At 36.8% G+C, this 26725-nt stretch overlaps 1 protein-coding gene across 4 annotated transcripts; it reads left to right on the plus strand.

The window, feature by feature from the left end:
- The first annotated feature begins 1108 nt into the window (after window positions 1–1108).
- On the plus strand, window positions 1109–26383 carry alcamb (activated leukocyte cell adhesion molecule b). 4 transcript variants are annotated; one of them, XM_079823753.1, is made up of 17 exons: window positions 1109–1218; window positions 1443–1526; window positions 17055–17161; window positions 17264–17468; window positions 17579–17643; window positions 17832–17919; window positions 18662–18835; window positions 19393–19517; window positions 19626–19755; window positions 20403–20515; window positions 20646–20772; window positions 20922–21043; window positions 22233–22365; window positions 23391–23420; window positions 23706–23820; window positions 23958–24071; window positions 24955–26170. In XM_079823753.1, the coding sequence occupies exons 2-16, from the start codon at window positions 1472–1474 to the stop codon at window positions 24049–24051; spliced, it is 1683 nt and encodes a 560-aa protein (XP_079679879.1). In that variant the 5' UTR covers window positions 1109–1218; window positions 1443–1471; the 3' UTR covers window positions 24052–24071; window positions 24955–26170. The 4 variants fall into 4 exon arrangements, with proteins under 4 accessions (XP_079679879.1, XP_079679878.1, XP_079679877.1 ...); XM_079823752.1 differs by having other exon boundaries at window positions 1121–1526; window positions 24955–26383; XM_079823751.1 differs by having other exon boundaries at window positions 1171–1526; window positions 23703–23820.
- The last annotated feature ends 342 nt before the right edge of the window (window positions 26384–26725 follow it).

Below are 26725 nucleotides of genomic sequence, written 5' to 3' on the forward strand. Positions count from 1 at the left end.
TTTTTGTCAGTAAAAAAAAAAAAAAAAAGCTGCCACTCTAAAAAATGCTGGGTTAAAAACAACCCAGTTGGGTTGAAAACGGACTGACCCAGTAATTGTTTTTTTTTAACCCAGCAGTTGGGTTAAATGTTTGCTTAAAACAACCCAAATGCTGGGTTAAAAACAACCCAAGTTGGGTTGAAAATGGACTAACCCAGCAATTGGGTTGTTTTAACCCAGTGAATGGGTCGTTTTAACCGAGCGGTTGGGTTAAATGTTTGCTTAAACAACCCAAACGCTGGATTAAAACAACCCAATTGCTGGGTTAGTCCATTTTCATCCCAACTTGGGTTGTTTTAACCCATTGAATGGGTCGTTTTAACCCAGCGGTTGGGTTAAATGTTTGCTTAAAACAACCCAAACGCTGGGTTAAAACAACCCAATTGCTGGGTTAGTCCATTTTCAACCCAACTTGGGTTGTTTTTAAACCAGCATTTGGTGTGGGTATAGAAATTAGCAGTAGTTGGATGGCAAATCATATGTTTCAGGCCATTTAGGTCTGATTTATTGTGGTTTTTAGTGATTTAAATAAGTTAGTAAATAGTAATTTTAACATATTAGATACATTATTTGAGTGTGTTTAAAGTTATGTTATAACGCTACGGCAGTTACTATGACACACTGCAGTGAGCTAGATGGATATTAGGCATGGTAAAACATGGTACTCGCGGTAAATCAAGAAAACCAGATTTAAACAATACGACTAACTGTGTTGAGCGATATAACAATGATTCGTTTTCGGTTGATGAATGTATCCAAACAGTTTCTCACCTGTCTAATAAAACACGTCATATAGCGTCTTTGGTGTTTCCATGATTTTTAAAAATCATGGAAATCGGGGTATGATGTCATTGATATGCGACGCACAGACACGGTCCATGTCCTGGTTAAAATTGCTTATTTCTCTGGATTTAAACATTCTTATAATCATTTGGGATAATGTAAATACACAAGTCAACAAAATATATAACATGTTCTAGTGTTTTTTTGGATATTTTAATCCAAAAAAATCTTACATATTGTGCCTTTAACAAGGGCTAAAGAATTCCCATAAAGGATAGTGCTTTTCATATGAGCCAGTGTTGTCTTTCCACCACAGCCATGGTTTGATGTTGCCAAATCAAACATTACGAGAATAGTACTATAGTAAAGTTGAACCGCAGACGATCACAGGACCAGGTAAGGATTGTGTCATCAAATGCTTTCTATAGGTTATATCCTACACAGCGCAGGGGAGGAGCTTCAGCACATATAACCGCCCATCACAGCTTCAACAGAAGAGACACGTGGGGAACAAGAACAACCTCAAAGTTTGAATTTTACCGACGCACGCTGCCTGTATCCTAGTTTCCATCATCATTATCCAGCCAGGACTCTCTAACGCAAGGATATTATTTCTCCAGATTGAGTGTAACTCCCAGACTGCCGAAAGATGCTCCGGACCGCCTTTTTAACGTGTCTGCTCACCGTATCCCTGATCAATCAAGGTAATACTCATTTATTTAATATTTTTATAACGTTCGCGTCATTTTAGATCGTCTCTTTTGACGTTTATAACGAGGTGGGCCATTAAAAGAACTGTACAGTGTTACTTTTAAAAGATTCGCACGTTATGAAATTATAGGCTCTTAAGACAAAGCGCGCGCGTAAGAGTTTAACTTGGAATTCTTTTCAAAGATAAAACTATTATTTACTACCTTTATCCGCAAAATATCAATTCACTATGGTCTTCTCCGTGTAAAAGTAACATTTATTTCTATACACGCTTTTTGTCCCCGCCCCCACCTTTTGCTACCTTTCTCTTGCACCTGTTTCGCTTGTGAAAAAAAAAAAAACTAACTCTGATATTACCCTGTGCGAGTTAAACCTTTACGCGTCGGTAGTTAAAATCGATTAATAATTAATTTGAGCCTGTATCTCAGTCCCTCTGTGTTTGTTGTGTCTCGAGTAAAATGCAAGGGCGCTGGTTTTCATTGGGTTTATTGTCGTAAGTGAAGCAGTATCATATTCAGGTAACGAAATAAAGGACAACAAAGCCCAACATCTGTTATTGTAAAGCACCAGCGCGTCTGTCAATGTCACTTTAAAGAGACTCGCTCGCCTTTTGGGCTGGAAAAGCAAACGCATAATGATAGTGTGTCATGTGCTGAAAGATTGCTGGGTTGGAAGACAAACTTAAACATGTTGCGACGGTTTTGTCCTTAGTTGTGTGAGGGGGGGAAAGGGTCATTCTTTAAAACAGTACTGGATAAGTTGGACTTCACTAATTAAAAGTAAACAAAAATAGTGGTAATACAATATTTTTGTTACTGTTAAATTAAACTAGTTTTCTATTCAGAGTCAGCATTTGGTCATGTGTCGTCTGGGTCATTCTTGTTATTAGTCAATGTTGTTTCATTTACACTCGTGACTGTTTGTCTACTAGATTGGCCAAACCGAGTTTACAACTTAGTAGTTTTTAGTGCAGCATCTGTTTTTTGTTCTTCGTTCTCTCTCTCTCTCTCTCTCTCTCTCTCTCTCTCTCTCTCTCTCTCTCTCTCTCTCTCTCTCTCTCTCTCTCTCTCTCTCTCTCTCTCTCTCTCTCTCTCTCTCTCTCTCTCTCTCTCTCTCTCTCGCTCTCTTTCTCCACCCCTCCCCCACAACCCCCCTCAAAACACACCATCTGCAATGTCACACCCTTTATTTCTAGTTAAGCTGGTGGGTCTCTGTCTTTTTGCTTCAAAAATCACCTTTTTTTCTAAGAAGTCTGCCCTAAACTTTGCTTTCTAGCCAAGTATTGCTGTAAATGCTGAACCAGGTCTCTGAGTACATGCTTATTTGCTGTGAGAAATTGTCTCCTGGCAACTTTTGCTTTTTTTATTGATTAGCTTTTGTATTGAGGACTCATTTGTAGAGATGCGCCAATAATTCTTTATATTTCAAAAGTGATAACCGATATATTGGACGATAAATCCTAGATCCAAATTTGTGAGCCTAATTACAAAAACAAAAGTCTCAACATTAAAACCATGTCCCAAGCATGTCCCAATTACAATATTTTGTAGCCTATATGACAGACTTCCAATCATATTTTAATTAATTCAAAACCATTGTGGCGACTGAAGTGTCTCAACTAAAGGAAACATGTTATTTATCGGCTTTGATATATTGGCTAAATGTTCTTATCGGTGTGTTAACATTAAAAATGAACATACAGTATATCGGCCAATATCGATATATCGTGCATTCCTACTTATTTGCATATTCTCATTATCTTTATGGGCATATGTTACTAGATTTTTTCAATTCTAATTCTGATTTCAGATTAGTTTTGCAGTCAGAAAACGAGCTTGTAATCCTGATTGGTTAGTGGGATTACTCACTGAGTAAATTTTCTTTTAAATATTAGAATCTTTTATTCCAAAGATGAATCATCCACTTAGACTTTCCCGTCTGCAATATTGCACCATCAAAATACATTTTATAGTCCCATTATAAAAGAAAGCAAATATAGCGCAACAAAAGGCTGTTTGCTTAGATTAGAGGTCCTCAGTGCCGTACATTGGGCTTGTCCATTCATTCATTTATTAATAGTCTTCCCTCAGTGAAAGTACTACTGTGGAAATACTATTGTCATCCTCTAGCTTGAACTCTTCTCTTCTTTACGGCAGAAGTACCTCTTTTTCACAGTGGCCTTCATAGGAACCAGTTTATCTGTCATCAGGCAAGACAAGGGAGCAATTGTCCAGTCAAAAGAGAGGAGACACATTGTTTTACAACAGGATAGGCGTGTGTGTGCTTAACAGTGGCACTCTTGACTTGCAGAAATGCGTCCATTGAGATGCATGAAGTCCCCCACGGTTCTCTGTAACCTCCAGTGCACTTTCTTGGATCCACCCTGCATTTCGGGACAAAAAAAGTCAGGTTTCACTCTTGTTATTCGGCTTCCCCAAGACCTCCTTCGAACCCCTGCTGACTTTATTGTTCGGCGGGTTATTTTAACTAATGCGTGTACGATTGTGACATCTCCCACGGACTCCTCTCCATTTGTAATTAAATTCAACGGTATACTCCCCACCGAGAAGCCGTTATCTCACCCAGATCCTTTACATGCACTTCTGTTCAAAAAGACATTGGGTTACCATATGAATTACTGCAGCGCATGCTTCTGTTCTCCTCATGCATTTCAAAAGCACCACTGAGACTGAAGTATTAAACCGTATGTATTGCAAGAGATGTGTGTTAGGGGGCATTGAGGTTGAGGCAGATGCATGTGGTTTGCGAATACCCGCATCTGTCTCTATTTACTGTCATACTTCTGATATTTTTGACTTTGCGTAAAATTTTTGTTAGGGAACTACTTGCTTTTTGCTTTTTCCGCAGTGTTTTCACAGTAGCAGCTGAGAGGAAGCATCTGTACTATACATGTTCAATCGAGAGCTCTTAATCCTGCACTGTTTGCGCCGGGATTCAGGAAATGAAACCAGCCATTACAATAAAGCCACCTACCCCTCCTTTCCCGCCTTCTCTCTCTCTCACTCCCCCCCCCCCCCCCCTCTCTCTTTATCTCGTGTAAGGTGAAGCCAGAGGCAGAATTCGAAATAATTTTTACTCCTTTTCCTGTTCTACTCACTTCTGCTGGTTTCTTCACGGGTCACGTTTCTTTCTAAAGAACCCCCTTCAGGCATAGCCTGAGAGATTATTGCAGTTGTTTTGAAATGTTTACTTTCCTTTGCATATTGCAGAAGTGCTGTCATCATCTCATTGGTTGCAGCCACAGGTTTCACCTTGATTTTATTTGCATTTCTCATCAGTGCATCTAGCTTTAAATGCAATATTTGATTTAGAAATTGATATGATACTGATCTGTCCAATAACCGATTAATCAGGCAATCGTTTTTAAAACCAATTCTATGAATGAAAACTTAATGTAAAATAGTAAATAATCTAACATTATCTTAATTGAGACTGCTTTGTATTTATTACATAGAGCAATGCTACTGTCACGCTGACTCTTTTATTGTTGTATGAAATATATAAATAGTTTACAAGAAAGAGAAGAGGAAAAACGAGACAATCAGGAATACTGCTGATCAACGTATACATCTTTGCATACTGTGTGCATCTTCTGAAGCATGTGATCCGATGTGCAAATAAAAAGCTCAGGCATCATTTTAATATTAGTAAACCATATTAAAAATGAGAAATGCACCGATTGACGTGCTGATACTGATCTATAATTGACAGCATATTCAAACAAAAATCGACCTTTTTTTTTAATGCAAATTCGTTTTTTCATTAAAAAAGCCACAAGTAAAAAGTCAGTAATAAAATACGAGCAAATAAACAAATTGCAAACAACAGCAGAAATAAATGCAATAGAATAAAGAGAGATATGAATAAGTTTTTCAGGTGGGTCTAACAGTAGGATTTTATTTAGAACTTACAATTAAAATGATAACTTTAGTCGAGATAAATATATTTTTTTACCATGACAGACACTTTAACAGTTTATGCACGGAACCAATATACTGTTACACAACATGCGTTGTCGCAACTATTTACGTTCCAAAACTGACTGTTTAACTGAATACTTGCCAAGGCGAGCATTTTAGCATAATTTTGTATGTATTCAACCATTTAAGCACAGTAAGGCCCCGATCAGATAGAACCGCACTGCCTTTTATTCAACGTTTTTCAATTTAGATTGAAATTTAGGACCCACTTTATATTAGGTGGCCTTAACTACTATGTACTAACATTTTAATTAATCATTTGATACATTGCACTTATTGTGTAATGTGTATACATGTTTTTACATTGTACTTACATTTTGAAAAATACCTGCATGTAATAACATCTGTAATTCATTTCTGTAGTTACATTTGTAATTACACTGTTGACACTTTCCTTACACCTAACCCTACACTTAAAGGTCCTGTTCTTCGTGATCCCATTTTTCAAACTTTAGTTAGTGTGTAATGTTGCTGTTAGAGCATATATAATACCTGTAAAATTATAAAGCTAAAAGTTCAATGCCAAGCGAGATATTTTATTTAACAGAAGTTCCCTTTCAAAGCCTACAGCGAACGGCCGGCTGCGACTACATCCTGGTACTTCCTTCTTTAATTACGTCAGTAGAGCAGTTTGTCGACTAACCTCCACCCACAAGAGTACGCGAAAAAGGGGGCGTGGTCTTGTTGCTCCCGCGTGGATAAGCGTGGATCGAGACGCTGTTATTTTCATCCCGGAGTCAAGTCACCTTTGTTTGGCTGTCCCAGGGACGCTGTACTTAGAGATCATTGAGCGCATGCATCCCCGTTATGGTGAGAGGCGTGACCTTTCCGGTAACGTGCGCTCTGCGTGCCCTAAGCTGCTGTCGAATCACAACACGGGAACCGCTGGCACAATCAGAACTAGTAACGTGTTTCTGAAGGAGGGACTTCATTGAACAGGGAAATCTTTCAAGCCGTTTTGAGGACAGTGAAAACAGCAGTATACAGATAAGTAAATTGTGTGAAAAATACTGTGTTTTTTTACACGCGAAACATGAACACATGTTATATTGCACACTGTAAACACAATCAAAGCTTCAAAAAAACACGAAAAACGGGACCTTTAAACTTACCCATACCACCACACCTGTTGTGGTCACATTTACCATTGTTTGGTGAATTTTTGTGGGCAAAATCCAGTCATTTCCATGCATTCAGGAATTTTGTGCGAGGGCCAAAGTTTTCCCCTCATAGATTATGCAACTGGTACAAATGTGTCTCATGGACTTGGTGTTTGACCAACAGAAAGCTGCTTGGTTTGAAAGTCACTTCTGGGTCAGCTGTGATTCATACATTTGCTACGCTATTGATGGATGGATTGTTTTCTTATGAAAATGTACAGAAATTTTACTAATGTGACCACACCTTAGTGCTTACATCAGTCGACCTCTACTACTCATTCTTTGAAATTGTTGGTTGGATCGTTTGAGCTACTATTGTAAAATCACAGAAATCTTAGGATCTTCTTAGGACTCCTCCTATCTCAATATAACAGGGGGGGAAACACAGGTTTTTTTAGAGCTGCTTTAAACAACTGGACGTGGGTGCTATGTTGAGCAGCATTCGAATGTAGGCTTTATAAAACCATGACCAGCTAGTGATGTCATAGATATGATGCAGTGGTTAGCCGAAGTGGGTCTCATTTTAGCTTCCTTGACTGAATGTTTTGATGGTTGGTCTTCATAAACAAGCCTTTTCTCAGCTCATATAGCCACCTCACATACAAACATGTTATGAATTATTTACTGTAGATTATAACTGTCAGACATCCTGAATGAAAACTGACATATGTCAAAGTATTTGCAAGGTTTATGTTCATATTCACAAATGTTTTCTACAAGAACTCTCTATTATTTAGCGTGTTGTTGCAGAGAAGGTGCAGATTGTGTGCACTGTGCTTGTGTTAGTTTCTGTTTCTTTTTGCCAAGTTCAATGATTCCCTGTTCTTAACATTTCATGGGCGTCGGAAGCATAACAAATGTGGGTGGGTCCTCTCTCAGAAAAATTTGACTGGAGTAGATGCCATTTACATTAAGTACAAATATACCGGCTTGTTTGCTAAACGTCTGGTTGGGCAAGACAAAATCATGGAAATCCTCATGTCATTGAGAGCGGCAGTAGTGTAGGGGTAAGACGCATAGCATCAAGTTTTGACGCAAATCGACCCGAGGTTCGAATCCGCCTTTTGCTGAACTCACTCTACTCCCTTTTCCCATCTCATATCAGATCGGAAAGGCATTTATTTTCAATAAAAATTAAGAAAATATTAGTGGAAATAAAGCATCTAACATGTTGACACGGTTATCCGTTAAAGGGTTAGGTCACCCAAAAATGAAAACCTTGTCACATTTACTCATCCTTTTGTCGTTCTAAACCCACAAGACTTGTTAGTCTTCAAAACACAAATGTGGAGATTTTTATTGTTCCTCCATTGACAGCTACGCTTTCACTTTGGCTCTTCAAAAAGTTCATAAAGAGATTGTAGAACTAACCCATAGGTTTAGACATGATCACTTTATATGATGAACAAATTGAATTTAGGCTTTTATTCACATAAAAACACAAGTGTGAATAATTGATGACTTTTTTCCATTTTTTGGGGGGGGTGAACTATCCCTTTAAGGTTTAAAATGGTAGATTCCCACCCAAGCTGCTTTAAAGTCAACATGAGATGTCAACGTACTTACTTCCTTCTAATGTGTGATCTTATTGCGAATATGAACGATAAGACTGTGTTTGTTTTTTGTAACTAACTTCCTCTTCCACTGAAACGGCTTCAATTTTCTGCTGATGTCACAGATTTTGGGGACTGTTGTAAATATTAATCCGATCATAAGCATCAGATTCTGATTCCTGAGTCTGATCCTATCAGATTACAGAAGTAAAGCTGGTCGCAAAAAGCAATTTACATTTGAATTTAAAAACAAACATCTTTCGGTTCAAAAGTCGGTTTAATGACCCACTATAATGTGACGCGCGGGTTAGTGCATACTGATAGTGAAAAGCCAGACGCTTCAATTGTGTTTCTATGGAAATGTTTCCTTTTCCCAGAACTTCTGGCCTCTTTCCAATAATCCTTTGAAATTATAACTTTGAAGTTATAAAGAATACATGTTTCTTTGGTTTTCTTTCTTTTGTGGGAACTTTGATGTTGTCTGCTTTTGAGCTGGCATGCCTGCACAAGTAGTGAACAACAGCCGCACCTGTCCCAGATGTCTGTGCTCTGTCAACATGAGAGCTAGACTGGTGGCCTTCCAAAATGTCACAGATTTCTAGTATTCTCAATTTTTGTAAGAGTTTAATGTCATCAAAGAGCACTGGAGTTTACATTCGCTCTAAACATTTTGTTGTATCCAATAGCAAGGCATTATAATGAGGTGCGTTGTGGATTGGAATTGAATTTAATTGGAATTTGTATCTATTCCATGTACTTTAAGAAGTGGGAATAGATTGAAAAGTCTTCAACGTGAGACTTTTTTGGATTTACTTAAAAAGGGTACGAAGTTACCTGGAGTTGGACATTTCTTTTTACCATTTTTGTTATGGATGGATTGACTGAACTGGTGGGAGTTGGTTGGTTATAGCCATAACCACTTGACCACCAATGATGTTTTTCATTCTAAAAATCATCTAATCATCATCTTTTTAGCATCTATTAGGATCATGTCTTCTCTAATAAATGTAGAGAGAAAAGGTCTCTGCTCTGGTAGCTCAACAAATACCAATATTCCATCCAATTTATGGTTTAAAATCCTTTAAATGAAGTTCCTTCAAAGTCTGCACTGTATAAACTGCATTTAAGAGGTTTTCTGGCTAGCTTTCTGCAGATGTAGACCCTTAGGCTAAAGGGATCATGAAGAAGGAGACAGTTAAGGACCTTTGTGACCTTTTCTACAAACCTGGCCAGTCCCTGAACTACACAGGAATGTGATAAAAAGATCTGCTTTGTTGTATCACAGCATCATAGTGGAGGAAAAACGGAGAGAACCGGCTCATTAGTAGTGACATACTATCACGTCAGAACCTTTTAAACCTAACATAATTCATGAGAGTTAATCGCTCAGTCAGAAAAGGCCTTGAGCGAGTACTCCCTAAGTTCCGCTGTCTATTTTTTTGTTGTTTCACTCCCTGCAGAGGGGAGTTCAGAGCACACACCCACCAGCCATGCTTTCTGAAATCAATATTTGCTTTGCTTTTGTTTAAACGGGTATAAAGGTGGCCTATTTATAAAGCCAGTGCTTGAAGTGGGGGGAAAAAGTGCCTGTTGGGGGGCGTTCCCCCCCTCTCGGTTGCAAAGGCATAGTTTTGGTTTGAACAATGGGGGGTTGAAGTGTGAACCATTTAACTCTTTCCCCGCAAGCGTGTTTTAAAGTTTCCAGCCACTGCCAGCGTTTTTTAAAATTTTCACAAAAATGCCCCCAGAATATTTTGTTGTATGAATATCTGAACATGCAATCTATCAAATAACTGACCCTCTGCTTTTAAACAAAAAAAAACGTGCTTTATTCTCGCTTCATACATTCTTTTTTTTGTTAACACTTGAAGTTAAGTTTCATATAGCAATATTTTGGTTTCATATAGCAACATCGGATACAATCATGTTTTTGTCAAAGATTATGTCTGGATCCGATTCAGTATGATGATCAAAACACAGACGGATTCCATGGAAAATTCCGTGTTTGATGTGGAAAGAGTTAAGGTTTTTGTTTGTTTGTTCATTTTCGCAGTGTTTTTTTTGTTGTTGCATCTACACATGCAAAGTTAACATACTTGCAATAAAGTAATAGCCTAGTTAACAATCACTTGTTTACAAAGTGCCATGGGAAGTCAAACTATCTTTGCTTAAGATTTTCTTATATTGAAAATGTAAATTCCCTGTTATCACTTGGAATATTTGAAAGCCAGGTTTTTCCTAATATCTGTCATGATTAGCAGAACACATTTTACACATGGGGGGACCAGTTGTTTAGTCAATAATTCAAGGTCCAGACTTTAAAGCTCTTGATTCTATCTTGTACCTATGAAAAAAAAAAAACATTGTTTTTGCACTATATTTTTATAACTATAGCATTTGTTATAATTAGGTACGGGCATTTTTTCCCAAAATATTGTGTTCTAATATTTGGGCTCATAAAAAACGAATATTCGTTTATTTATATGACGTTATTTTGAGAAAATGAGAAAGTCGTTTTTTTTTTTTATTCATCAAGTTGTCGTTACCATTTCTGAACAAACTTATGATTAGGTAATATACACAACAAGTTTACGTTATATCTTAAGGTTTTCACAATATGTGTAAGCAAAAAATATAGGCCTAAAGAACAAAAGCACTGCTATTTTCAAAATTGAAAAACGTCAACCAATAAAAGGCAGTACAGTGCGCCTTGCTTTTTCGAACCTGAAAAACGCGTTCTGTGTGATCGGGGATTAATAAAGCAGAGCGCGCCAGTTATCGTGCAAAATATGCATATACACTCGAGTCAAAATATGGTTATCGTGTTTCAATTGTTTCACATTAAAATGAAAAAGAATAATATCATGTGGATGATGATATTCTCGAGTGAGAACGCGCTCCGCTGACAGACGTTGCAGAGAGTTTCTAACAGCACTTTGTGTTTTCTGTTCTTAAACCCTCGACAAAACTTAAAGGAAGCCTTTGTCTCTCGTTCATTTTGCTTTCATATGTTATCTCGCTCTGTGCTTACCTGCACTCGTGAATGCAGTGATGGACGGCTGTCTTTTCTCATTCGCCTGGTGTTTGGATTTCATGTGATTTCTCATTGTGGTCGTGATATTATTTCATTAATTAATTTTATCAAAAGTAACTCCATTTTGTAAGCTCATTTTCAATTTTCATCCAAGTAATTCCAAACATCGCGAGGCAGACGGCGACATTATGTGATCAAATATACTTAACTTATTAACAAGCTCCACAGCGCCACCCACTGGATTTAGTTATAACTGCATGTTTTAGCGGGATTTATCTTGGATTCACTGCATTTACGGCCAGCAAAGCAATATAGTAAAATTCGAATAGTATTTTTATTTTGAATAAAAATATAATGAATAATTGAATATTTGAAATATTTGAAAATTGAATATTAATTAGATTTAATATTCGTGCACACCCCTAGTTACAATAATGATATAATTAGATGCAAGACTCGAAAGGGTCTTCTTTACCATGCTTAGGCCAATGTTACCTTTTTTTTAATCTATGGCATTTGTTATGAAAAATAGCAACATGCACATTGAAACTATAGCTACAACATGCCACAGTTGTAATATAAGTCTATAGTGAAAAATCGTTTCCCTTAACAGATTATCTATTATACATTTTGCAAGAAGTTCACCACGATAAATGCAATAGAACGTGATGCATTCTAGTAAAGGTCATGTTCGACTTTCTCTGTAGCGTTTTACTATATTCTCAATAGAATTCAAATGGGTTTTACATTGTATCATCAGTGTCGCGATAGGAAGAGCTCACGCAAATCTTATCACAGTTTTGTTGAACGCGTCCATGGGGATTTCGCATGCCACTAATGCAAAAATTTGCAAAATAATTGGGCTTCAGTCACAGTCATATTGTGCCGATAATTGATCTGTTGAGTTCGTACAACTTATAAAAGCTCAGAACGCGTAATTTATGTTAATTAATTAATTTCCTGATTCTATGTTTCGAGAGAAAAAGTAAGGGTATGCTACAGATTACAATATCACTGTATAGGGCTGAATTGTTATGGGCCCTCTCACAACTTGGGAGGCGGCCCTTTTAGAGCCCAGAGAAAGAGCTTATTTAACTCTCAATTCAAGCTCGCTGACCTCTGTGTTTTGGCACCAGATTTGATTGGTATCTCATTGGCTGCAAGCAAACGCTGATGTTATGAACACAAGGGGCCCTGCAGGATCTTGTGGAATGTAAATGCCCAGGGCCTCAAGGCTTCTGGGAGCAGGGAGACTGGTTAGATAAAGAGATAAAGGCTATCTCTCTCGGTCTATGCAAAAATACGAGACACCTCGCTGTCTTGTGAAATGCTTTGAGATTATGTTCAACAGAACACCTTTGATGTTGGGAATGTTGTTAATCAAAGACCACACGAAAACTTCAAATCTTCACAAATTTATGTTCGAGCAATTAGATTTTTAGAAGTCAAGACTGACTGCCTCGACGTGCTCATTAGTTTTACATTTTGAAGTGTCTGTTAATTTAAGTACGTTCATGGCATGCCTTAACAGATAACCTGGATGAACTTGGATGGACTTTCTGTTTTGAACTTTAAAGGGGTAGTTCACTCTAAAATTAAAAATCGTAATCACTTACTCGCCCTGAAGTTGTGCCAAACCTGTATGAATTTATTTATTGGGTTAAACACAAAAGAAGATATTTTGTAAAATATGGGTAACCAAACAGTTGATGAGCGAAAGGAAAGAAATCCTATGGAAGTCAATGGGGTCCATCAACTGTTTGGTTACCAACATTCTTCAAAATATCTTCTTCAGAAGAAAGAAATTCATACAGGTTTGGAACAATTTGTGGTCGAGGAAATGATGAAGGAACTTTTTTCATTTTTGGGTAAACTATCCCTTTAATTTCTCAAATGGTACCAGGTTCTCATAACTTGCATGATACAATTGGGTCAATGACATGACCCTATGCTATCTAATAGGGCTATGCATTAAAAAAATACAGTAAAATGCAATTCACACACCTTTTCTGGGATAAGCACATGTTGCTCATTTCTAAATTAAAATAAATTTTGATATTTTTTGGGCCATAAAGTCAAAATATTTTGATATCATAATGAGGAAAAAAGACTGTTTGTTGAAAAGAAACCCTTTGACATATTTTTTTTTCTTAATTTACCAAAACAATTTTTCAAATATGAATTCCCTCATGGTATTGAGTCATGGTCTCTAAGTCTCTTGAAATATCAGATAATTTGACTCTTTTTATGATAAAGTTAGTTCTGAATGTCATATGGTGTGACTTTTCATTTTTGAATTGATAATTAATAATTTAGCACAAAACGTTAATACATTTCAATAAATTGAAAGTTTTCTTTTAAAAAAAAATGGTATGCATTGAATACTAAGACTTATTTGTAATAACTTTGAACACGTTTTAACTAAATTAAATATTTCTCCTTTTCTTTATTATCACTCTACATAATGCTGGATCGTTTCAACCCATGTTTGGGTCAAATATGGATAAACCCAACCGTTTGACTTAAAAATCGTTTGGCTTAAACCGATAGTTGGGTATGTGCAAATTTGACCCAAACATGGGTTGAAACAACCCAGCAATTTTTCTTTTTAGAGTAATGGATTTGAAGATTCTGCAGCGGCAGCAGAATGAACTGTCTGTCATAACCTTAAGCTAGTAAATTGCTTTTGGGGTTAATGGACCTCCACGGAAGCTGCTTGACTGTATTTTGTTAATAGTTCGCTATTTCGTTTAATAGCCGCTCACGAATGGGGGGGCTGTCGGTGAATCCTCTGGGTCAGTATTGAATCTGCCATGATCTGCTGTCAGGTGCAGACATTCTTCAAGTTCCCCGGGGGCCCCTGCAATCAAATACATAATTTAGAACTTAATGGATGTGATTTCTGAGTGCACTTATCACTTATGAGTCCAACCTGCTTGATGAGTTTTGTTTTGAGAGCAATTTCAGGCCCGTCGTAGACTTAATTTATGGCATTTTCAAGGAAGCCTAATGGCTCTTGCATGTTGGAGTGAGTAAAGAAGGACATTTGGTGTAATAAGACCGACTCCAAATCAATTCCTGGGTTGTCTCTGTCTCCTGGACATTCTCTATGGTGGCGGGGCTGCTCTTGGCAACTACGGAGACACGATCACTTAACTGACTCATCCTCAGGTTAATGGTTTGCGAACATCCTCTCGGCCTGTGAGAGCGTCTCTGAACCTATTCACCCATTATAATCCTTCTATGACATTCAATTTGACTGCTAAAAATGTATTAATTGTGGATTTTTATTGAAATGTATCCAAATTTGAACATTTCTAAGCTCTTAAATTTTATAAACCATTATATAGGGCCCTATGAAATATGTTTTTTTTTTTTTTATTCTCCAAATTCTGTTTTTTCCATTTTAATTTGTCTGCATTTTTTTGGACTCCATTTTAATCGTTAAATTTAAATTCAAGTAATCAAAATGTGTCTTATTAATTGAAATCATAAAACTTGTACAATTTAATAACTTTAACAAAAATGACATGCATAGGGCCATATGAAATATGTTTTCCTTTTTAGGCCTACCAAATTCTGTGTTTAAGATTTCTGGATTCCATTTTAATTGTTTAATTGCATTTTAACAATCAAGCAATTGTCTATGAAATGTTTTTTTCCCTCATAAATTCTGTTGTGTTTTTAAATTTTTCCAGCAATCAAATGAAGACACAAAACATTTAACTTGATCTTTTAATCATGACATTAAACATTTTGTCAAACAAAGTGCTGCACAACAGAGCCTTAAAATTTAAACATGGAAGAAAAATGTAGATTATTCTTTTAAAAAAGTTTTAATAATAAATTATTATTAGTGTTAGTATTATTGAGATGTAGCTAAATTCTACTGTACAACATACAACAGTAAAATATTTCTGTCACAATTTTTTCAAGTTAAACTTAAACAAGTTAAAAACATTTCGAGATGCCGTGAAGACCTTTTGAGTTTCTGTGTGTTTATGATATGACGATGGTTGTTCTCAAATGAAATGGTAAAATGTTCATATAGTGACTCACAGAAGCAGCTCTGGAGATGGAGTTCATGCATTTAATTGAATTCCAGATTTGCATGTGGTCTCTGACTTTTAGGAAGCCCAACAAAACAACATTAGTTTTATTTTAGAGAATTACACTCAGGGTGTAAAAACAGCCTAACAGTCTAAAAAGCTAACAACAAAGTCCTGTAGTCTCTTCCTGTATGCTTTCAATGAATAATCTGTTAGCACGCTGCAGGCTCTAGGTCTAGGACATAATGTTTTCCATCAAGAGATTTTCAGCAGGATAGAGTTTTAGCAACAGGTGAATGAAGAAGCTCCTGCAGCAGCACCTGTTCATGAAACAAAGAGCAGAGGGATGAGGGGGTTGGGAGGCCAGTGTCATTTGTTTACTTCACCTGGTGCTGGTTTTGAAGCTCTGAGGGCAATCTGACACTCAATCCTTAGCTCTTTTAGTGTGTCAGCCAGCATCCGTTTGCTTTATGTGCTACTGCTTCTTAATGCTCCAGTGTCACCCAAGACAGTATATCAGTATAAGCCATGCTAAAAAACAGGACGGCTGTTAGATTGAATGGATCTAATGGGGTCGATCCAGATTGTCCAGGTCTTACAAATGTATTCTGTTCCGTTACAGTTTAGGGATAATATACAGGCAGTAGTTCTTAATCACAAAATAAACTTGACAGACTTGTCATCAGGGTCTTGTATGATCCTGAAGGGGTTTATTTTTCTAGCGCTGATTGGCTTACTGTACATTTTCACTTAATACAGTGCTACTTGCCAGATAACTAAATGGACAAACGTATTGTTTTGAATTGAAAGTAATTTACGTTGTAATATGGCTGCACGATATTGGAAAACAAACTGTATTCAGGTACAGACATAGAATAATCAAATGTAAAATAACACTGCATAGTCTTCAATGTATAAATTAAATATAATGTAACTGTGTGGCAGGTTCAGTCAAGCTTTACATTTCATGATGCATTTCAGGGGAGTTTTGTGGAAAGATGCGGTTTTGTGTCACAATCTCATCTCATACTACTTTTATCAAGGCTTCTGTTGACAGCTATCCATCTCAGCTGCTGACTCCTCTTCTCAGAAGTGCAGTTGTGACACAGCAACCAGTTTTACTGGCTTTGGTGTTTGTCTCGAAATCACATTCAGAGCCTTGTTCCAGTTTGAATATTTAGTTTCAGGCCAATCTCATCTCAGGTCAAGTTGATGTGTATAGAAAACTCAAAGAGTATGATTGAAAGTTGATAGTCTATAGTTGACCCAAAAAAAAAAAACATCTATTAAAAATGCTTGAACCCAAGTTTTTTAGTTTTTACCTGCCCATAATGGCCCATATTGAGTTATTTTATTTAGTGACTTCAACAGACTTCTCTCTTTCAGCAAAAATATTCTCTTTGCAAAAAGCTCTTTGAATATACAAATCAGCCTGCAAATCAGCCAGGCAAAATTTAATGATATTTACATAATATTAAAATATTGAGGGTCAGAATAAAAAGCCACTGCAAACACCCTCTCTACCTACAATCAAGCATTTTAGTTGCAAAAATACAAACCTGTAGCAATATGAGAATATCATTGTACGTATGTCTATGTGGATGTGTTTACTTCCACATATGAGTTCTCCTGAATCTAATGTTACCTTCATAGGATGTTTTCACAACGCATTGTATTCACCGTCTCACTTTTTTTTTTCTTTTTTTTTCAATTGTGCATTTTAGTGAGTGGCTTGGTAACTGTCACCGGAAAGTATGGAGACACTGTTGAAATCCCATGCAACAGTGGGTCTGTCGTGGAAGCGGATGTCAAGTTTGTTAAATGGAAATATGTAAGTTTGTTAAATTAAATATATACACTTAAACAAGAATGCCAATGTATGAATACCGTAATTGTAGTTGTCTCTGTTAAACATACTTTTTACATGCACTAGGATATCGATGGCAACATTTTGGTGAAACACGTGGGTCAGAATGCCACCATTTCAGACGATGTGAACTACAAGAGCAGAGTCAGTATCAAAAAAGATTTCGCCCTCGTCATCAGACAAGTGACTATGACGGATCAGAGAACCTTCACCTGCATGGTGGTGGGGATGGAAGACATTTTGGAGTACCCTGTTCAACTGGTCATTTACAGTAAGAATCGTACACAATAGAACCTTTTCATATTTATAATGACAGAACTAAATGATCATTTTATTGAATGCATTTATGAACTACACTAACGCAGTTTCTTCTCTTTTCAGAGCTTCCATCGTCACCTCAGATTACGAACCATACGACTGCGATGGCAGTTGGCAAACTAACTAAGGTATATATATATTAGACACAACATAGCAACACAGAATGAAATATTCTTATTTGCAGTGAATACAGCATGACTGTGATTAAAGACTTGATGACCAATTCTTATAGTCTGCACTGGAAGTCTCCCATATGAATAAAAGTCCTCTTAATATTCACATTAATATTGTGTGGTGTTTATTTTTGTCTCATCAGTTGGCGGAGTGTCGTACTGAAGGCGCCAATCCAGCTGCCAATATCACATGGTTCAAGAACAAAACTCCACTTATGTCTGATGGAGCAGGTAGAGTGAAATATGGTGGTCAACCAAATATTTGCCTAAATTTACTTGCCCTCAATTCATTCCAAATCTGCATGACACAAATGAAATCAAAAACTGTTTCAATAATGGGTAATAAAGCTTTCAAACTTCCAAAAACGATTTAAAAAAAAAGAACCATTAAAGTATCATAAAAGTGGTTCTCCATTTTTGTTCAAGGGTTAGTTCCAAATTATTAACTCTTTCCCCGCTAGCGTTTTTGGTCTTTTTTCACAATTTCATGGCAATTTCCCAGCATATTTTGTTGTGTGAATATCTGATCATGCAATATATCAAAAGAAAGAACACACTCTCTATTTTAAAACAGTTTTATTCTAGCTTCATGGATCGAGTTCATCAACACCCCCAAAGCCTAACCACTTCCTGGGTCGACATTTCACTCTGTAACATTAGGCCGTTTTGATTTATATGCTGTTTATTGTTGATGATCGCATGATTTTCCATATGTATCTGCTTGCATATGAGATAGCTCTGCCTGTGTTTTGATCTGGAGATACTGTACCCGTTCAGGAGATGTGTTATGGCGCCCCTACCCTATAACCGTGAAAACAAAACACAGAAAGCCATTCAAACTCGTCAATGTCAGTGAAGCGTTTTCTCATAAAAGACGAGAACTGTAAATGGCGAGGAAAGAGTTAAAGGTTCTTGGGTGCTATTTCTTTACATTTATTTCCCTTTATTAACATTTTATTTGTGTTGATTACAGCCATTAAAATCTCGAGAACTGTGGATGTTGATAAAGAGACGAGACTGTCTGCAACATCTTCTTACCTTGAGTATACAGCAGTGAAGGGAGACGTTGATGCCAGTTTCACCTGTCAGATTCAACACATCCGGTCTGCTAACATGGATTCCTCCCCTCTGATCTTCACTGTGAACTGTAAGTGTTTTTTGTTATACTGCTTTCTTATTCTTTCTTGTAGTGTTTGGTTAATGTTTCTATTTGTGCCATTTTTGGCAAGTTTTTAATCCTAATGCTTCTACTTTCCTCTGTTATTCAGTTCCAAACAATCTCACTAAAAGCTAATGTATTCAAAACTGAAGTGGTTAATGGTCTAATGTTGAGCATAATTCATAGGGTTATTCAGAATAACTCTCTTTCCATTTGAAGTAGCCATGAAAAAGAGGCCTTATCAGAATCAAATGCCTTGTTGAATTTCGTCCAATAAGATATGTAATTTGGCCTTTCAGGAGCAGGGCGTTTAGATGTTGAATGGGGTTTTGTCTTGCCCCTGGCTATTATTGTGAAGGTACTAGTCCACTGCTAACTCTCAAAAGCATTTCACACCATGAGAGCACTCTCAAAGCCTCAACTCTTGAGCTGAAGGGCCTCTTCTGGCTCATAAGGAGCTTCTCTGAAGTGCCCTTATCTGCATGGGCTCTGGCAGGGCTTCTCTGTGCTGCCCTCCCTGCTTTACACAAACCCTCTCTCCACAGACCCTACCGAGAAGGTTAGTCTCCAAGTGGTGTCCCAGGGTCCTTTTAAGGAAGGGGACAACGTGACCCTCAAATGCACGGCAGATGGAAACCCTCCACCTCCTAGCTACATCTTCTACGTGAAGGTAAATCTTCTCAGATTAACTCAAAGTGTTCACTTTGTGTGGCAGTCAGGAAATGAAGGCTGTGTTTCAACTCGAACTGCTGCCTAATTTGCCTTTCTTTATCTGTAGGGAGAGAAAAAGAATGTGAAGTCCAACACATACACATTGACCAATGTCACTCGGGAAAGCACTGGAGAATACAATTGTTCGCTGGTGGACAAAGAGGATATGGCCGCTTCTGTACCCATCAGAGTTGAATGTAAGGAAATACTTCAAGATTCTTTCTTATATCTTATATTCTTATATTTTTGCCCCCTTAGGGCTTGGGCCCTATTGTGTTCCGTAGGAACATTTGTTATTTATTTATTTATTCTCTCGGGCACTTCGGGGTCCCTTAACATGCTCCGAAACTTTGCACACACGTCAGAATTGTCGGCCATCAGGCCAGGGCTCAAGTTGTCATGGGGAGGTTGTGAGGGGGCTCTGTGGAACACTCTTTTATAAAAATGTATTATGTGCAAAAAATATGCAGTTTAAAGTATGCAGATCTGTTGAAAGAAATGAATAAAATCAAATGTAATGCATAGTATAACCACCAGATGGCGGCATAGGTTTATTTTTAAACACTGATAAGAAACGCCTTGTTGCTGAGAACAGTTTTCAGACATCATTAACTGTCACTAAAACTGTCATTAAAAAAAATGTTGTTTGAAATGTTTTATTTTTTGTCTCAACTAAGTGGTATTACCCGCTTTAAATGCATATTGCCCACCTTAGACTGTTTCCCTAAAGCCACTGGGGTGGCGCCCGGGCTTGGGCACGCTATTGCTGCTTGCAGCTATATTTTGGATTGTTTTTCAAAGTCAAAAATGTGACTGTTAGCTCTTTTGTCTTTTCCCCCAAAAGATCTTGATGTGGTTTTTAGCACCACTGGTAAAATTTTCAAGGGACTTGGCGAGAGCTTTGAGGTGACAGAAGATGTTAAAGCGTCAGGAACACCACAAAAATCTTGGAGAAAGGTAGAAAATGAATGTCTCTTTATAAAACATTGTCATTAAAAACTATGGCACGCATGACTACTCATCCCTATTAAAAACTACTCCTTGTGTTAATTTCTAGTCATTCACGAATGCTGAAACTCTCTTTTAGGGTGAAATCAAGGTGGATGGCCCGCCCAAGTTCAACAAGTTGAAGTACTCAGACTCTGGTGTGTATGAGTTTGTTGTTTCCATGGCTGGCCTCAAGAAGACAGGAACATTTGAATTAATAGTTCAAGGTAAGATACATATTTAATTGATAAAGTATGCATTTGCTTTGGCTGTTGACTACATTCCAGATGCAGACCATTGTAAATCATAGAAATGCTTCAGAAAACCGTTTTGGGTGACCGTTTTTGATAGCTAATGACATTGAGTGTTTTTGCAGGTTCTCCAGTAATCAAGAGCCTGATCAAGACGCGTGGTACTGGAAGCGTGAACAAGGTCCTGACTTGTGAGGCTGAAGGCTTTCCAAAACCCACAGTACAGTGGAGTGTCAATGGCACAGATGTAAGCCTGAACTATCTGACACACTTCATTCTTGTTATGAAGTACTTTAAGATTAGAGAAATTATTTTATGCTCACCAAGACTGCATTTATTTGATCAAAAATACAGCATTATTAAATTTTAGAATTAGCTGTTTTCAATTGTATTATTTTTTTAAATGTCACAAATGTGTACGTACGCATGCTTCGTGAAAGAGACCCAATATTCCCAGGAAAGCATGTTTTGTTAAACACCTGGAAAATTTCTTTATAAATTCCCTGTTATTCGTGTTCATCGTGTCATTTGCCAGGTGTTCATGTTGTTCAGTGCATATCACAAGAGGACAATGCCAAAACATGCCATTATTCTTTCAAAGCAAGGAGTGAAATTATATTTGTTCGCTGTGAATATATGGTTTCCATCTGTAATATTTTAAAATATATTTGTATATATCAAATGTATCATGTAACAACCTAATACCTATTATTACGGTTACTAAAGGACTTTATTTGGCTTTATAAGTATCCTTTTTTTATTATTAAAACCTGAAACTGAGCCTCCCTTAAAGCTTTTATGATGACATTTCTGAGCATCTGAGCTCTTTTAGGATTCATCTTCCATGGTTTATTGCTGTTTTCAACAGTGAAATAACCTGAAAAGAGTAAAACTGCATCTTTTATTTCGAACAAGCTAGCAGGACATTTTTGAACTGATAAAGATGTTCTCGCAGTGAGTCACGGCAGTAGCATTGGGACAGAATGTATTTTGTTAAACAAAGCAGTTATAGTACCCATATCAGTAAGCACTAGGATAAGGTCACTGTCCAAACACACCAGACATCTAATGTGCCTGAATGGGTGTTTACAGAGGAAGCAATTCAAAATGATGAGGCTTTTACATACTTCCTGTATTATGTGGTTTTGTATTGGTACAAATTGAGCTGTCAGTGCAACTCATGAGATGTCTGATGTGCATTACCTCATTGCCTGTCTACCGTCTGCTTTCTCTTTGTCTAAGTGCATGCCTCCCTAAAAGTGAATCTACTAGTGCACAGGGCAATAGCGCTCTCTAGTGGTTACTATAATCCTTTACAAAAGAGCCTGTACTTCCTGTATCGTTGTTTTAAATGTCTTGTTTTAATAGCCTTGAAGTACACTGGTAATGTTTAAGTCTGATGTCTTTTTAATGGATGTTGTGTGCTGTATTTGCAGGTTGCTGAGGGTGCTTATGTGGATGGCATAGTCAAAAACAGCATCACTATCGTTCCAAAGATCAATCTCACTGTGTCCTGCATGGTCTCTAATGCCTTGGGCTCTGCAAATAAGAGCATTAATGTGTCACCACGTAAGTGTAACCTCCTTTCCACTCTTACCTGACTTCCGAACCCTCGTGCATCACAGTATTTATCCTGTAAAGTTGTTTAATGGTTCATTTTTAACAAAATCATTAAGACCAAACTTTTAAAAGAAAAACATTTGTAAATGGCAGTGTTTGACATCTGAAATGACACTTTATGTATTCATTTCAAGTCACATCCCAACAAGATCAAGTTTGTGTTTTAAACATTATTTTACATCAAATTAAATAACGGTAACACTTTATAATAAGGTCTTATTTGTTAATGCATTGACTAAAAATAATTAGTTATTAACCAGTATTAACACTGGTTAATAACAATACAACTTGGGTCCATTAAATACTCTTAGCGGATACACATTTTAATGTTAGTAATGTACGAGTAAATGTTGGGATTATCATTAAGATTAATAAATGCTTGTGTTTCACAAAAGAATGTTTCACTGTTGTTCATGTTAACAACTGGAATGTTATTGTAAAGTGTGACCATAATAACTATAATAGAGTAGCTAGCGCATTTTTTGTGTAGCTTTATTTGTTGGTTATATTTATTTGTTGAATATAATTTACAATACAAACACACTTAATCTAACTTGTTTTTAATCAAAGTTTTGTCTTAATGGTTTGGTTGGCAATGTAGCATTACAACATTAAATATTCTTGCATCTTTTATTAGAGTTCCCCTTTCCTCACCCTCCTCTTCTGTTCTGTTTGTCGGGATGCTGGTCTGTCCTCTCACTAACACATGCTTTCACTTGACTGAAAAATCTTTTGCTTAACCTTTTTAAAACGAACCACTGCTGGATATCTGTATTTTACATGCATTGCTGTTTCATTTAGGACACACACACACACACACACACACACACACACACACACACACACACACACACATATATATAATTTCTTCTATTCATTTCTATCATTTCTTCACTTCTGTATGCATTGGGCTTTTCATACAATGAGAATTCCATACGAATGGAAGTTAATATGATTTTTATATCTGATTACAGTTGTTGAGGAGCTGGAAATTGCCAAACAAGGTAAGACGTTGAGTGGTTATCTACAATCAGGTCTGCCACTCTGTACGGTTAGCATTACAGAGGAAGAGAGCATATGCCAAAAATCAGTGCCTGTACTGTAATTTAATACATGCTTTTATCTCTATTTTGTTTAAAAAAGGCTAAAACAAAGGTGCTGAGATGCCCAGCATCCTGACAAATATTGCATCAGTGTCTTGTTTACTTTTGTTTAGTTAATGAATGGTCTTCCCCTTCTCATTTGTTGTCCATATCTTTTTCTGACTGTTTTATCTGTTTCTTAAGCAGATCAGAAAGATGAGTACAGTGACCAGACGGCGCTGGCTGTTGGCATTGTTTTTGGCCTGCTTGTGGCCACTCTTGCGATAGGACTGGCCTACTGGCTGTATATGAAGAAATTCAGGTACTGAAATAACATCCATGTCTCAAACTGATTTATAAAGATGTGTCCATTCATCACAATTTGCATATTTGAACCATGCTTATGTCATTGAGATTTGTTTAAAGTGGTAGATTATATAATTTTTAATCTGAATGTAGGCAAGGATCCTGGAAAACCGGAGAAAAGGAAGACGGATCAGCGGAGGAGAGCAAGAAGCTGGAGGAGAATCAAAGCCAAAAAGCTGACGTGTAATGTCAAAGGAGCCATTCAAGGTGAGATTGGAACAGATTTCTGAAACTGTGTGTGTGTGTGTGTGTGTGTGTGTGTGTGTGTGTGTGTGTGTGTGTGTGTGTGTGTGTGTGTGTGTGTGTGTGTGTGTGTGTGTGTGTGTGTGTGTGTGTGTGTGTGTGTGTGTGTGTGTGTGTGTGTGTGTGTGTGTGTGTGTGTGTGTGTGTGTGTGTCAATGCATGTTTGAGCTGTTTTAACTGAAAGCAACTTGCACTGGCATATCTTAAAATATGTCAGTGCCATTGTTTTCTCTCAAGATGCACAGTAATAATGTTTTTTTTCTGAAACACATTTATAAAGGCACTTAAATGTCCTAATTGAACGAAGACTAATCCGGGCTTAATCTAAGCCCTGGCTGTGAAACTGGGCCTTGATGTGTATGTGTATGTGTGTGTGTTTAATACACTACCGTTGAAATGTTTGGGGTCATTCTTACTATGAATTGCACTACTGCTAAAATATTTTTTTACAGTCGCTTATGCTCACCAAAGCTACATTTATTTGGGAAAAAAATACAGTAAGAATAGCAATACTGTGAAATATTATTAAGTTTTCTATTTTTAATATACTTTTGAATTTTCGGCAGCCATTACTCTAGTGTCTACTTCAGTGTCACGTGATCCTTCAGAAATCATTCTAATATGATGATTTGCTGCTCAAGAAATTTTTTTTTTATTATTATCAGTGTTAATATTTTTTGGGAAACTGATTCTTTGATCACATACAAATCTTTTAGAACATTGTAAGTGTCTTTACTGTTACTTTTGATCAATTGAATGCATCCAAAGTATTACCATCTTTCAAACAAGTGTATATGTGGATGCTTTACAACCAACTAAACTCTTTATGTATCTTGTCTTTCGTCAGGATTAATGAGAGATCCATGAGAGAAGGAGTGAAAAATTGGTGGAATCTGTGAAAAAAAAAAAGAAGAAGAAAAATCAGAAGCTGTAATGGAGGACCCGAGTAGCTGTGTCAGTTACATCTCCACCATCATCTGTAATGTGTCTGTGCCTCCCCTGTGCCCGGGGATTTCATTAATAATGCGTGTTGTAAAATATGTGAATCTTTTGCGTTGAAGATCAAGCCTGTTCCGAAACCCGTGTCTGTAAAGTGTTCATTCACAATGTTGGGTTTCATATTTGATCCCCTTTTAAAAAATGCTTTTTTTTTTTTTGTTACTTTTGTGTATCAGGTATTTAGTTAATGCCAATTTCATACTTGCAATTTCACATGGTAGAAACACTGTGGCCTTTAGTATCTGCAATGGACTTTTCCTGTAGAATTACACATAGTACCTAATCTGTGGCATGATGTGAAGCATGATTTTCAGATTCATACTGAGCACTTGGCTAGTTTTCAACAAGTCAATGAGCAAAATGACATCCCTATATTATACTTATTGGGATCTAGAAGACCATACTTTATCAACATTTAGACCTTATAAACATTTTAATAAAGACTTAAAGTTAAAATGTCTACTCCGGACGAATTACATATTGTGATTTCAGAAGTAAGAAGATGCAGGGACCAATGCTTGTGTGTTAATGAAAACCGTGCCTTTTGCTTGGATTGTTTGGCATCCCATTTTCAACGACTAAAGACATTGAGCTCAATAATGTATATTTACACTCCCTCTTTTCTCAGATTATCACCTGTTTCGTGTGTTCGTTTCATTGTTTTGTGGCAGAATTGTATGTGATCTGGTTTAAGCATTACTTGTAAATATGGTAAACTTTTTTGTTTTGTTTTGTTTTAATGTTCTATTTATATTGTTAAGGTTTAGCTAAATGCCAGTGTTTTGACATTACAGTAGCTAGTTTTAGTAAATTTTCCTGAACACCTCCATTGTTGTTGTTGTTGAATGGTACAGTACAATTAATGGTATTTACATGCAGGCTTTAAAATTGTGAATCTTTCAGCTTTCAGTTTGCATAGTGGTGTTGCTGCATTTCCACACTTAAGTGCTTATTCTGTGCATTTAATCCATCAGACCAAAGAGGTTGAATGTGGTCATGCAAGTATTGTACATACTGAACATTGTTTTGTACTCCTAGTTCAAATAAAGTGTACATTTCTAGGGAAGTGTTTTTTCATTCTTTGCCGTTTCATTGACCATCCTTCCACAATGTATGTTCAGTTACGCTACAGTAATCATACACTACCGTTCAAAAGTCCGGGGTCTGAAAGGTTTTTGAAAGAAGTCTTTATGCTCACCCTTTATTTGATCAAAAGTTTGTTCATACAAGTATTTACACGTTAAGAAATTTGCTGTTAATAAAAGCAGTTGAAAGTGAGAGGACTTTCTTCTTTGTTGAGTTAAAATGTTATTTATTCCTGTGATGGCAAAGCTGAATTCTAAGCAGCCATTATTTCAGTCTTCAGTATCACTTGATCCTTCAGAAATCATTCTTAAAGAAACATTTCTGATCACTGTCAATGTTGAAAACTGTTTATTTGGTCATATTTATATATACTGTGTGTGCGTGTGTATATATTTATTTAATTTTTTTGTGGAAAGGTGGCATTCATTTAGAATTTTTTCAAAATCATAATAATAAAAAATATATATACTGAGCTCAAACTTTTGTATTTATAATTGTAAACTCTACAAAGGTTATTTACTTCTTTTTGAATG

This window comes from Gobio gobio, assembly GCF_949357685.1.
Source record: "Gobio gobio genome assembly, chromosome: 8".
Classification (NCBI taxonomy): domain Eukaryota; kingdom Metazoa; phylum Chordata; class Actinopteri; order Cypriniformes; family Gobionidae; genus Gobio; species Gobio gobio.

Excerpts from the sequence above, each read along its gene's own strand:
- alcamb (XM_079823751.1), top strand. The coding sequence starts at position 1,472 with ATGCTCCGGACCGCCTTTTTAACGTGTCTGCTCACCGTATCCCTGATC. Across the intron at positions 17,920-18,661 it reads ACTTATGTCTGATGGAGCAG|CCATTAAAATCTCGAGAACT; the intron begins GTAGAGTGAAAT and ends TGTTGATTACAG. Across the intron at positions 21,044-22,232 it reads GGAGTGTCAATGGCACAGAT|GTTGCTGAGGGTGCTTATGT; the intron begins GTAAGCCTGAAC and ends CTGTATTTGCAG.